General features: G+C 39.2%; 1 protein-coding gene across 1 annotated transcript; it reads right to left on the reverse strand.

Annotated features, from left to right (window-relative positions):
* Window positions 1–10,048: 10,048 nt before the first annotated feature.
* Window positions 10,049–12,252, reverse strand: LOC149833051 (putative wall-associated receptor kinase-like 16). The gene is made up of 3 exons (XM_090012688.1): window positions 11,799–12,252; window positions 11,404–11,571; window positions 10,049–11,309 (listed from the first exon to the last, which is right to left on the reverse strand). The coding sequence occupies exons 1-3, from the start codon at window positions 12,196–12,198 to the stop codon at window positions 10,132–10,134; spliced, it is 1,746 nt and encodes a 581-aa protein (XP_089868814.1). The 5' UTR covers window positions 12,199–12,252; the 3' UTR covers window positions 10,049–10,131.
* Window positions 12,253–13,532: the final 1,280 nt, after the last annotated feature.

A 13,532-nucleotide genomic window follows, 5' to 3' on the forward strand; every position in this document is an offset into this window, starting at 1 on the left:
CCTGGGGCTCCCTTTAGATCAAAGTTCTGAACATTCAAAAGTGAATCTTAAGAAAGACCTAACAAAGTGGTATCAGAGAAAATATCCATTTGATAATCATGGATCGCGAGACTCACAATTAGATTTTGATGGGACAAAATATAAAGGTATTAAGGTCTGCTAAAATGTAATCATGAAGCTCCAAGGAGTAAGCCTTATGCCAGATCCACATCAGGTGCCCACCTTTGAAGTCCATTTGGAGTTTAGAGTCCATATGGTATTTGATCTAGAAAGAATTCAACATCAAGAGTGTTGCTTGCTTGAGGGAATTCCTACTATCATCTTGGAATTTTGTCCATGCAGATTGCGAGCTAGCAAACAAGTCAAGCTCGTTATAAGTAGTGACAAGAACTGTTATGAGATCTGTTGTATAGTCGATCAAAACCTCATGTTTGATCTTGATGGAGCGGCCAATCAATTGGGTCATAGTCTCTCTCACTTTGGGCGAAAAGTGGTGCGAAGCATGGTGGTCGGTTACATCTTGAATTTCAGAAGATGGTACAGATCTAGTACCCAAGTTTTAGACACCACCTCCATAGCCCCATGGGGGTTGACCAGCACAGCATTGGATCAGAGTATGGTACTCCAACAAAAGCCCTCTCCTATGCACCATTCTCTCTTTCTTCACTTCTTCCTCCCTCTACAAATCATCACCCTCCCTCCTCTTGTCTTTCTTTGAGATTCCTCCCTTGGCCCAATCGAGTTGCATAGAGGGATCTTCTTCGTCTAATGGTTGTCCTCCTTAGCCTAGTCAAGTTGCACAAAGTGAGCTTCTTCTTCTGGGTTGCAAACAATGGTCTGACCATATTGCACGTTTTGTTTCTTCTTCCTCCACCTCTTTTTCTTCTTCCTCTTCTTTTTTTTAATATCTTTTCCTCCTTTTTCTTGTTTAATTTTGAGGGATTTATTTCTTTTCTATTTCCTCTTTTTTTGTATTTTGCTCCACCTCTTGATTTTTGTTGCTATATAGTTGTAGGATTGATAGCAATTTCCTCTTTTTTGGTTGGATTTTGAGGATTTTTGCCACTTTTTTTATATCTCCCTATTTTTGTCTAAGATTGTCAGGTTTGCTTGTAGAGCTTAGGTATAATACAAAACTGTCTTTTAAGGAGTAAGTATTTGACTTTCAATTGGAATGAAGCATGCATACAAGCCAAACAGAAAATCTTGCAATTCTACAATCAAGAATAAAAAAAAGTAAGAATATACTTAAGTAGAAGGATACATAGAGAGTTTCAAGAAATCTAACAGATGGGAATTTTCAGGTTCAACTAAGCCCTATAATTTCCAAGAAATCATAATACTACCCCTATATGTGGAAGCTTTATATATCATTGAAAAACCTGAATATCATAGTCTATGTAAATACTCATAGAGAAAAAACCAACAATCACCTTGTTGATGCTAACAAATGCCGTGAATTGGCGATCATACCATCAGGTAGAGTTGCAAATGGGTTAGATCTGGGATGAACTAATATTGGATCTGACTTTTTATAAGTGGGCCCAGTTTTGGATCTGGATCTATCTCAGACCACATGGTAGAGTTCATGATATAGATGTAGTCTAACCCCCTTTTGAGACTGTGTCTGCAAAAAGCAGGTCAACTATATCGATCCCGATTCATCTGAATCGTGAAATCACTTGCTTTTGGATCTAATCCATTTGTAACATAAAATTGGTTTTTTGTAGTCCCCACAAATTCTCTTAAGTGGTGTTAGGATAAGATAAATCTGACCTGTTTAAAATGGCACCATCAGGAAATGAATGAACCTGTTGGCATCTGAATGTTAGTATGGTGAGTGATGAATGTATACCTCTATCCAAACCATGCGGGACATGGCTCCACGGAGACAAGGTAGAAAGGGTAAAAAGAGTAATTTTGATTAAGAATGAGGAGAAACAACTGCATACAGTTAAAATGTTATAAGGGTGAAATAGTAAATTTCAAATGAGTTACTGCTAACCCATGAACAAATTAACGGCAATTGATGAATGGGGCACATTTGCTTTACGGTGACGAACCTTTGAAGGAGCTTGATGGCTGAAGCAAATACAACGAGCATGACAAATTAGAGGTCTTAAAATACCTAGCGGACGTGCATATCATGTTGTCATTAACATATTTCTCAAACTAACCATGTTAACTGCATTCACATGAATCATGCTTTAGTTTTCCATTTATACTCTTGGTCATTCAAGCTAGAGATTTTATGTCCTATTCCAATGGTTTTATTACCATAGTCTTTAAACTTTTTTTTGATATTTATATGAAGAAACCACCACCAGGATCAGCGACCTAGACGTGCTGGCTCTGCCTGCAGTACTTACGATCACTGTCCTCGCAGCGTAAAACTGCGTGGGCTTACACCTTGCCCCCAGGTGTTTAAACTTTGATTACTATCTAATAAAAAAAAGAGCAGAAAAGGAGAGGCAGAAAACATGGAACATAAATCATGTTCATGCACGTGCATAGAAAAGAGATTAACTAATTGATTAATTGGATAAACAAGACAAGTTAAGCTTCAATCCCCAGTTTGCTCAAGAAAACCGCAGCAGGGACGTAAGATGATGAAGAGAGATTGAATAAAATGCAGTTGAATGCATCTATCACGTTGGTTTTTTGGGAATTCTGTGTTTGGTAAGTTTGGTAAACGTAGATCTCATATCGAGATGTTTAATTGTGCATGGTCCTTTTCAAGTGCATAATGGTGGTTGAAATTCTTTTCCTATACATTCTTTTCTCTTATGTTCGCCTCTTTGGATAATCTTGAAGCTGCCCTCTATCCAAAGTAAACCAAAGGATGGATTTGGTGAAACTCATGGATTCTGCTGAGAAAAAGTATTCATTAAGAAATGCCATTGTACGTGTCCATTTTAAGTAGTTGTAGATTGCCAACCTAAACAAATGCATAACCAGGTGATCAAAGTTCAGAGTGATACTTCAGCGAATCCTACAAATAAAGGCATTCTAGATCCAAAAGAATGTCTAAACTGTTGAATTTAGTATGCATTGGCAAGTATCACATTGATATTACCAAGTGTTAATGAATTAATTCACAGAGAACTAGAACATATTCATCAACTTATTGTTTTCTTTCTGTAATATTCTCTGAGAGTCCATTTTTCACCGAGAAAAAAAAACTTCATACCTTTTCAACTAACCAAATGGGATTTTGGTTGTCTATATATGACAAATCACAGACCTTCATCTTCAACAAAATGGTGTCTTATTCTGTGCTGTTCTGTTTCGTGTGAGTGATATCTCATTATTTCTCACTGCATCTCCCTGCTGTTCTTAATAATAACTTGTTTTCTCTAAAAAACAAAATGGTGCTGCCATCATATGCAAAGTCAAACAAATTGAACCATGAGAAAAATCAATAGAAGACCATAGGAAAATAGGTGCTACGTTGCATCAATGAGGTAAGAATATACTTTTTTAACCAAAAAAAAAAGTGTGTCGCTCACGGTCTGCCCTTGATATCTGCCCTTCAATTTTTTTTCTCCAACAGTGCATTGTCAACATTCGAAACTCCAAGGCCTGGCCAGTCAATGCTTAGGGTAGCCGGATTGCCGGTACTGCGATAGACAATATCAAACTAATGAGAAACCCTAGCTAGAGCTACCAAGATGTCTTTTTTTAATATTTGATGTAGCCTATGCTTAAGGTAATCCTTTTGTTATTATTAATATTATAAGATTAAAATATGATGTATTTCCCCTCTTATTTTAAAATTTTTTGTATATAGTAATGCGTTTTTTTAATATCGTATGCTTCCTTTCAGTGTCGGAAATGTGTATGTTCTATGAAGAGACAATGTATGCCATCTACGCTATAAGAGTTGAAACAATTTTTTTTTATGAATTTACATAAATCCAATGAGCTTGTGTGCACCTTGCACGATCTCATCTGATCAATATCTTAAGCACTCAAACTTCATTTTTGTCCAAATGCATGGAGCAAGCTAGCACCATTCAAGTTGGTCTGTCTTCTTTGGTCTTCAACTTTTGTTGATCATGATCTCTCAACGCTATGTTAGTAAATTTCAAGCTAAGGATGAATATGTAAGCAGTGACATAATAGACCAGTTTTGTAAGTTTTATCAATAGTTTAAATTAAACCATATAATAGTTTCTTTAGTTATTTATTTAAAAGTAAACTGTTCAAGAATGCAATGTGCAAGACATCAATATAAAATAAATTGAAAGAGTGAAGGAGCTTGATGGCATAAGCAAATACAATGAGAATGACCGCATTAGAGGCCTTTAAATACCTAGCGGACGTGCATATCATAATGTTACTGACATATTTCTCAAAGTAACCATGTTATATCCTATTGCCAATGGTCTCAAGCTAGAGATTTTGCATATCATTTCACATGAATCATGCTTGAGTTCTCCATTTATACTCTTGGTCATTCAAGCTAGAGATGTTATGTCCTATTGCGAATGGTTTTATTACTTTAGTCTTTAAACTTTTCTTTTTGATATTTACATGGCCAAAGCACCACCAGGATCAAAGACCTAGATGCACTGGCTCTGCCTACTGTACTTACTATCACTGTCCTTGCAGCATAAAACTCCGTGGGCTTACCCCTTGCCCCTAGGTCTTTAGACTTCATTATTATCTAATAAAAAAAAAGAGCAGAAAACGAGAGGCAGAATACATGGAACATAAATCATGCTCGTGCACGCGCATACAAAAGAAATTAACTAATTGATTAATTGGATAAACAACGCAAGCGACGCTTCAATCCCCAGTTTGGTCAAGAAAACCAAAGCAGGATGCGACATAAGCTGATGCAGAGAGATTGAACAAAATGCAGTTGAATGCATATATCACGTTGTTTTTTGGGAAATCCATGTTTGGTAAATGTAGATCTCATATCGAAATGTTTAATTGTGCATGGTCCTTTTCAAGTGCATAAGGGTGGTTGAAATTCTTTTCCTATACATTCTTTTCTCTTTTGTCTTGATGTTTGCTTCTTTGGATCGTCTTGAAGCTGCCCTATATCCAAATTAACCAAGGGATGAAATTGGTGATACTCATGAATTCTGCTAAGAAAAAAGTATTCATTAAGAAATGCCATTGTATGTGTCCATTTTAAGTAGTTGTAGATTGCCAACATAAACAAATGCATAACCAAATGATCAATGTTCAGAGTGATACTTCAACAAATCCTACAAATAAAGGCATTCATTTTAGTAAATATATACATAGTTTGTTTTTACAGTAGGGGAGCCTATGAGAAAACACTGGTGTGGCGCTGCTGGATGCTTCTAAGCCATAGAACAGGAAGAGGAGTAAGCCAACAAAAAGAACAACAGCATGGAACCGACCGAGATCCGCCCGAGTGATGTACCAAATGTTCATACCGGAAAGTGCACTCCTGGGTCTGGAACCAGGGTGCAATAAGCTAGTTAGTTTGGCCAGCATTATGCCATGGGAACTTCACACTATCATCACTTGGCCTATAGGTGTTCAAGTCTCTCAAAACCTACGCACAATGTCATACTTCGACAGTGGTTCCATACCGGGGGAACGGGATTGTAAATGGTTTTGAGTGAGAGAAGGAAAGATTAAGGGGCCAACCAGGTGCCCTAGTTGTGAAAGATAGGAGTTCCTAGCTTAATTGATGGATTTCATTGATGAATAGTTTTCATAGGAAAAGGTGGGAAAACCCACTTCAGAAGCTTCATATATTTCAAAAGTTTTGTCTTGTTGGGCTTCGAAGGGAGTGTCTGTTGGACTGAATCGAACCAAACCAATGTCATACTTCGACGGTGGCTCCATACCGGGGGAACTATTTATCAAAAAGGTGAAAGCACTAGCAAAGCATCATGTAGTGGCCTTGACCTTTAGTACCGTACCTACCCCCGAACCAGAAGCCTTTGTGCCAAGCAAGACTCAGCTTGATGATCTGGCTACATGTTCGATCTTGAACTTTTGTTTTAGCCTTGTTATTATAGCCAAAAGATGGTTGTGGGATGGAAGAAAAAGACCACTTTTTAACGTTTTTCTTTCTATCCGCCCCCCTCATATATTTATCCTATCCAAAAAAGCCCACTCTCCCCAACATTTGGCTCTTCCTGTACTTTGCTGGCTTTGGATTCATCCTTGGTCTGGTTTTCCCTTTTATTCACTCTGTTTTATGTGAATAAATATCTTGAGGGGACCGTGAATCCATTCATCCTTTAGGACTCGAATTATAGAGCTATGACACAATCAAATCTAAAATCAATAGATGGTATTCTTCTTTGCTTTCAACATCCAGTGGTCGATGAAAAGGCCTAGTGCCTAAGTGAGAGAGTATGGAACGTCACTCATTCTATCTCATGAATACCATACCTTTTAAAAAGAGTAAGATAACAAATCAATATCCTTTTTAAAAGAAGTAACCAACTATTCCTTAAGGCCATTGCATTTTGACAAAAGACCTACACCCGAGTTGCATAGATTATGAGAAATTCAATTGTCAAAATCAATAAAAAGGCTATCATGGACCAAGATCCAAACAGATCACCCATTACATTACATTAAAGATCCCAGGCACAACAGGCTGACCGCCTGTGCTTACATAAAATTTGAACCCCCCTTAAACAACAAATCAACATTTTCTGCAAAAAAATAGTTTAAAACCTCTGCATACGAATAAGAAATTCTTTTTGTTGCAGCAATAGTTTCAGCAGCAAATTCCTTCCCGACATGACATCGGCCCAACAACTTAAAGAGTGTTGTTGTATTCTCCTTTTTTCAGATTTAATGTTTTGCGAAGTTCAGTTTATATTATGTTGTACGTTCTGTGCAAATTTGAGATAATCTTCGAAGACTACCTTATTTCGATGCAGCCATATTTGACACCACGTGATCAACACCCAATATCTCCACTTGAAGTCACCCATTCTAGCTGCTACACAACTTCGGTGGGACAAGAATATATCACGTAGATATTAATGCTGGCTCGGTGGATGCTAATTCCAAAATCTGAAATATAGTTTCCTAAAATAAGGGCACTTAGTGAAGAGGTATTTTGCTTTCTCCTCTTCCTTTTCACATCAACAACAACAACAACTACGCCTTCATCCCAAAACAATTGGGGTCGGCTAAATGAACCAAAAAAGAAAATCATTCTGGGTCCTCCACATAAATCATTCTCCTCCAATCATTTCTATCCAATGTCATGTCCTCGGTGAGGTTCAAAGCCTTCATATCCTTTCTTATCATCTCCATCCAAGTCTTCTTAGGCCTACCTCAACCTCTTTTGACTAATATATTTTTTCATTTGTCCATCCTTCTAACTGAAGCATCATTAGGCCTTCGCCAAATATGTCCAAACCACCGTAAACAATTTTCTCTCATCTTATTTTCAATGGATGCAACGCCTACCTTCTTACGTATCTCCTCGTTTCGAATCTTATCTTTTATTGTATTTTCACGCATCCATCGAAGCATACGCATCTCAGCTACACTCATTTTTTGAATATGATGTCTCTTGGCAGCCCAACATTCTGTACCATATAATAAAGCGGGCCTAATTGTCGTCCTATAAAACTTTTCCTTCAACCGCAATGGCATTCTACGATCGCACACACTCCAGTTGCACTTTTTCATTTCATCCACCCATCCTTTATCCTATGGTTTACATCTCCATCAATTTCTCCATCATTTCGAATAATAGATCCCAAATATTTGAAACAGTCATCCTTCAATATTTCTTGCTCACCAAGTTTCACTACACTTTCATCATTACTGTGTTGCTTACTAAACCGACATTTCATATATTTTGTCTTACTCTTACTCAACGTAAAACCTCTTGCTTCCAATGTCTGTCTTCATAATTCTAACTTAGCATTAACCCCATCTCTAGACTCATCAATCAAAACAATATCATCAGCAAACAACATACACCATGGCACATTTTCTTGAATTGATTTTGTAAGCTCATCCATCACTATAGCAAATAGGAAAGGTCTTCATGTAGATCCTTGATATAACCCAACTGTTATAGGAAAATTGTTTGTCACCCCTCCACAAGTGCGGACATTGGTTACCACTCCTTCGTACATATCTTTAATTATACTAATGTACTTGAGAGAAACACATTTCTTCATCATTGTCCACCAGAGAACATTTCTAGGTACTCTATCGTATGCCTTCTCTAAATCAATAAAAACTATATGCAAATCTTTGTTCCTCTCTCTATATCTCTCAATAATTTGTCTAAGAAGATGTATAACTTCCATAGTTGATCTTCCAGTCATGAAACCAAATTGATTCTCTGATATCATGACAACCTATGCTCAATCACCCTCTCCCAAAGTTTTATAGTATGACTCATGAGTTTTATACCACGATAGTTTGTGCAATCTTGTATGTCACCCTTATTTATATATAAAGGTACCAAAGTGCTCTTCCTCCACTCCTTAAGCATCTTATTTGTCCGCCAAATCTTGTTAAAAAGATTTGTCAACCATTCTAAACCATTCTCACCCAAGCATTTCCAAGACTCGATAGCTATACCATCTGGTCCAACTGACTCTTGATTTCATTTTCTTTAAAGCCTCTGCAATTTCTTTCTTTTGAATCTTGCGCATGAAGTCACGATTCATCTCATGAGAAGGAATGGAGAAGTCTCCAAGATCCTCTTCATTTTCACATAGGCCGGTTAAATGAAAGTCCATTTGCTTTAGATATTTTTGTATTTTTTATTTAACATGCATCATAAACCAATAAAAAAGTGAACAACGTATTCCTATAGCATGACACTACTAAGAATTTATCTTCCTTGTCAAACACCCAACATATCCTATCATATCTTTCACTAAGTCATACCACATCCAGCAGACACCTCGATTCTTGCATTTGTTGGGGGTTATGGCTGCATCCTACCATTATACACTAGTCTTGATTATCAACCCGAGCATCGCTCACTAAGTGATGCAAATCGAAATGCTCTGATACCAAATTTAGGAGGATCCAATTTATGAGAAAATCTATGTTACGCTACTTCTATGCATGAAAATCGAGAAAAGCAGAAAAATATGATAAATAGACCAGAAAACATGAAAATTGTAAAAAAAATAACTGAAAACAAGAATAATTTATCATCCGACTCCAATCTGAATTCTGAACTCTACATAGGGCTTTCATCTTTTTATAGATGAGGTCCTTCAAATCTCAATTCAAGTAACTATCTAATATGCTAAACTCTTAAAAATATAAAACTCCTCTTAATTATCCTCTCTATCGCTTGACTGTGACCTTCTACCCCCATCGATCGGGTCCTGAATAATGAAGAAATAGAGGAAGGAGAGCGAACAACCCACCCCAAAGTCCTCCAGTGCTCGTTGTGGGATAGTACACAATAATGCATTGACCTCCTGAGCATCGATCGAGGGTGTATCAACATAGTCCTTCAATGTCCTTTTTGAAATTATGATCGAATGCCTTATGGCCCTTTGTGTTTTCACCCATTTTCCAGGCTTCCAACGTCTCACTTAGCTCGCTCAATGCCCGCCTGTTAATCATCTTGTTGTGTTGTCAACATATACCCCATATTGTCCTCTCAATCAGCGGTAATAGCCGGTTCATCCCTTGACATCGATTCTTAACTCTAGCCTGGTTGGATGCCATGACGTGCTGTCGGCAAGCTCCTGGCGCATGGCCGAGCTCCGAAAGCCTTACTGTCCCCTGGTGTAGCTCTAACAATCAGTTCCACTTGTTTCTCATCATATTTCGGCTTCGGGACACCTTGTTTTTCTCTCTTAAGAAGCTGGAACTCTAAATTTTGGCCGTAAGGATACATGTCAAGCGGAAATCAATTGCTCGTTAAGGAAAAGATTAAAGTTGTGACAGTCAAAAGCAACCACATTCTTATTACATATGTATTATATTTTCCAGAGAAAACCTTCAGGGATGCATAGTTGTCGATTATATATATAGAAGAACAAACAACCACATTTGACACTACTTTTTCATTTAATATTGAAAGAAAGATACATTCTATTCTATTAGAGTGGAAAATGGAAGCCATGCAAAAGGAAATGAAGTTAAGGGGGGAGAAAGAAAGGAAACAAAAAAGGATTTACATCATCTTCCATAGTTACGGGTAACATTGAAGTTTGTAGGCATACTGTCCACTCCATCAAATCCATTGCTGGAGTTCTGTGTTTGACCTTCAAGCAAACGCTCAACCTCTTCCTTGTTTTCCATCCACGCATGATGCACACTTCTTCCACGGATGAAAGCAAGTTCTTGAGCAACTTCTTTCATGGTGGGCCTTTTCTCTCCCTTTAAATGCAAACATCTCCCTGCCAACTCTGCAACTGCTTGTATCTCTTCAACACTGCCTTCTCTGCATACATCTAGATCTAAAATATTTGTAAGCTCATTTTTCTTTAGTGATGAGAGAAAATAAGTGGCCAAACTGCCACTCTCTCTAGGCCGCAAAGAAGAAACTGGTTTTTCCCCTGTTAAAAGCTCGATCAAAACGACACCAAAACTGTAAACATCACTCTTCTCTGTTAATTGACTTGTCTGGAGATACTCAGGATCAAGGTAACCAAAGGTCCCCTGTACCACAGTGGCCACCTGAACCTCATCAAAAGGAACCAAGCGAGAAGCACCAAAATCAGAAACTTTTGCAGTCAAAGTTTGATCCAAGAGTATGTTTGAGGACTTGACGTCACGGTGGAATATGGGTATGGAAGCAGCAGAGTGGAGATAAGCTAATGCCTCTGCAGTTTCTGTGGCTATTCTTAAGCGGTTCTGCCATGAAATTTTTGGTGTTGGATTGTCTCCATGTATATGCTCGTAGAGTGTACCACTAGATATGAATTCATAAACTAACAAGGGGATCTCTGTTTCCAAACAACAGCCTAAGAGTTTTACCACGTTTCTATGATTAATTTGGGTGAGGATGACAACCTCATTGATGAATTGGTCAATCTGACTTTGATCCATTGCTTTGGACTTTTTTATGGCAACTCTAGTGCCATCTTGTAGAACTCCTTCATAAACCGTACCATAACCACCGCTACCAAGGATTCTGCTTTCATGGTAGTCATTGGTTGCTTTTTGGAGCTCCTCTGTCGTGAAAATTTTTGCATGTTCAGGCCCTTTATGTGAAGAGGATAACATTTCATGAAACAAGAGGCCTCCATTTTTCCTGAAATATTCTTCTTTAGCCTTAATGAGCTTTCTCCTCTCCAGTATCCAATAAATCCATGTACCGCATGCAAATAGAAATAGGAGACTGACCATTGCACCTGCATAAATCAATAGATGAAAATAAGATATTAAGCAAAGCTGCCTGAATGATAAGTAGAAGACCTCCTATTATTGGAGAATGCTGAACCTTACCCACAGCACCTATAACTGCGGTAATCTTCGTACAACCAGATCCAGTTTTCGTACCATCGCCCGTGCTTCCAAAAGGGCAAGAACATTTGAATCCCGGGACTGTATTCTGACAACGAGCAGTGGGAGAGCAAGGATTTTCTTTGAAACCACTACTACACTCATTTACATCTGTAGCAAATGCAACGTTTAAGTTGGAGCAAAAGGTTTTGTGATAAATTAGTTGGTCGTCTACTTCTATAACAAAAAATAATCAATACTTAAAGTATTAGGAAAGGAAAGTTGAACTATATATGAAAAGAGATAATTGCCCTCAAACAACAGCAGGACTTCCACGAAACCTTGAAAAACTATATTTATGTCTCACCAAAACACAAGAAGCTAATGAGCAACAGTACCTTGGCAACCTTGTAATCCATTGACATACGGATTCCCATCATATCCACTGCTACAATTGCACAGGTAACCCGAGCCATGATTTGGCTCCACGCAGTGCGCGTTCTCCCCGCAAAGAGTATAGCTCGAATTGGAGCAACGCTCTTGCCCGATCACCCAATCCAACACAGTAGCTATGTCCGAGGGAGCCGTCCAGTTTTGAACGTCCGATGCTTCAAAGGTGTACCCTCCCTCTTCGACGACAAAGGCAACGCTGCAGTCGTTGAAGCCGGTCGACAGTTCGTAAGCGATAGCGGTAGCTAATCCCAACAATCTCTTGCCCTGGGGGAGCACAGCTTCGCAGCAACCCACCCCAGAGCACGACCCACTCGAGATGTTTGTCCGGACCGAGCAGATGGACATGCATCCGCTTCCATCGTCGTAGTTCTGATCGTAAACTAACGCCTTTGTGTTGCAGCCGACGCCCACAAGCTTGTTCGAGGCAGCCGAGATGGTGTATGGTCCATCCTTGGGCAGACGGATCGACGTGTAGTTCCAGCTCGAGTCGCAGGTCTGAATTGTGGCCGACGTCGAGATCATTCTAAGCTGGCCAAGTGGGATGCTGAGGTTCAGTACATGGTGGGTGGTGTTGAATATGTAGGTGAGAGGTGGTGTCGTGGTGTCGTCGCACCCGTCCTTGATACCGAAGGGGTATGGGATTTCGAAGCCACCGCATTTCTCTTTCTCAGAGCAAGGCCAGGCCGCAAAGGTGGTGCGATTCAGTACCGACAGAAGGGAAAACAGGAAGAGGTGGAGGAACGAGAGGGAGGATAAGGAGACGGTGGTCTGCATGGTGACTCAGTCGTGTGACCCCGTCCGCTGCCATTTTATTACAGGGTCACCCCATATTTATTTTGTGATATTGCCTTTGGACCGCAGTTTCTGGTTCCCCACGAGAAGACGACCCTTTGCGATCTGCCTCTACCATGCGTCACCTTTGCCGTGTACCACACTCTCACGAGTCACGATGTTGCTGTTACGGTGTTAACAGCACTTACGTGAGATATGCATCTGCACTATTTTGTATTTAATTAATTTATGTCATTCTTTTGTAAGCATTAAATGAAATGAAGGAAAGAGATTGATTCAAAGTTTATTAGATGATGACACATTTGTTCAGCGCGCCTGTTTGGATGCAGTTGCACAACCCTTCCACTTTCTTATCTGGGGCTGAAGATTGTGAGTGGAAGGCTGGAGGGGAGGGGGAGGCACTTATGGTCCGAGCTGGATCCAGATAGGAATAGCTTTGATTCGTCATTCATTAAACTGTTTGCCTGTCTATATTCTAAGCATTTTCCATAAGCCAAATGCAACAGTAGCATAAGGGCACCTTAATTTGCCACACGTAGGGCTGTCAATGGGTTGGATTTGAAGTACTCTTAAGTCGGGGTCAGGCAGAAATAATAATGACACTTCTAAAATCTTTCTGGGTTTGGGTTTATTAGCTTTTTCAAACCCGACCTAGACCAGATCTGGATAACAATGATTTTCAAAGGTCTCAGGTCAGATACCAACCCGGTAAAAATATAAACCAAATTTTACATTCTGTTCAGATATCCCACCCAACCCTCATGTGTATGCTATGATGTATGCATGAGGTGAGAATGGTACCCAATTCTCTCCTTTGAAAACTTGTGCTCATGGCTTCGTTCCCTTAAAATTTAAAGGTTCTCACGTTTGAGAGCAAAACACTTGAC

This window comes from Nuphar pumila, chromosome 7, assembly GCF_984573655.1.
Source record: "Nuphar pumila chromosome 7, dmNupPumi1.hap1.1, whole genome shotgun sequence".
NCBI classification, from domain to species: Eukaryota; Viridiplantae; Streptophyta; class Magnoliopsida; order Nymphaeales; family Nymphaeaceae; genus Nuphar; species Nuphar pumila.

Bases quoted from the DNA above. Each gene is read 5' to 3' on its own strand.
- LOC149833051 (XM_090012688.1), bottom strand. From the start codon at position 12,198: ATGTCCATCTGCTCGGTCCGGACAAACATCTCGAGTGGGTCGTGCTCT. The intron at 11,572-11,798 runs GTACTGTTGCTC...CATTTGCTACAG, and splicing joins TGGATTACAAGGTTGCCAAG to ATGTAAATGAGTGTAGTAGT. The intron at 11,310-11,403 runs GTAAGGTTCAGC...TGATTTATGCAG, and splicing joins CGCAGTTATAGGTGCTGTGG to GTGCAATGGTCAGTCTCCTA.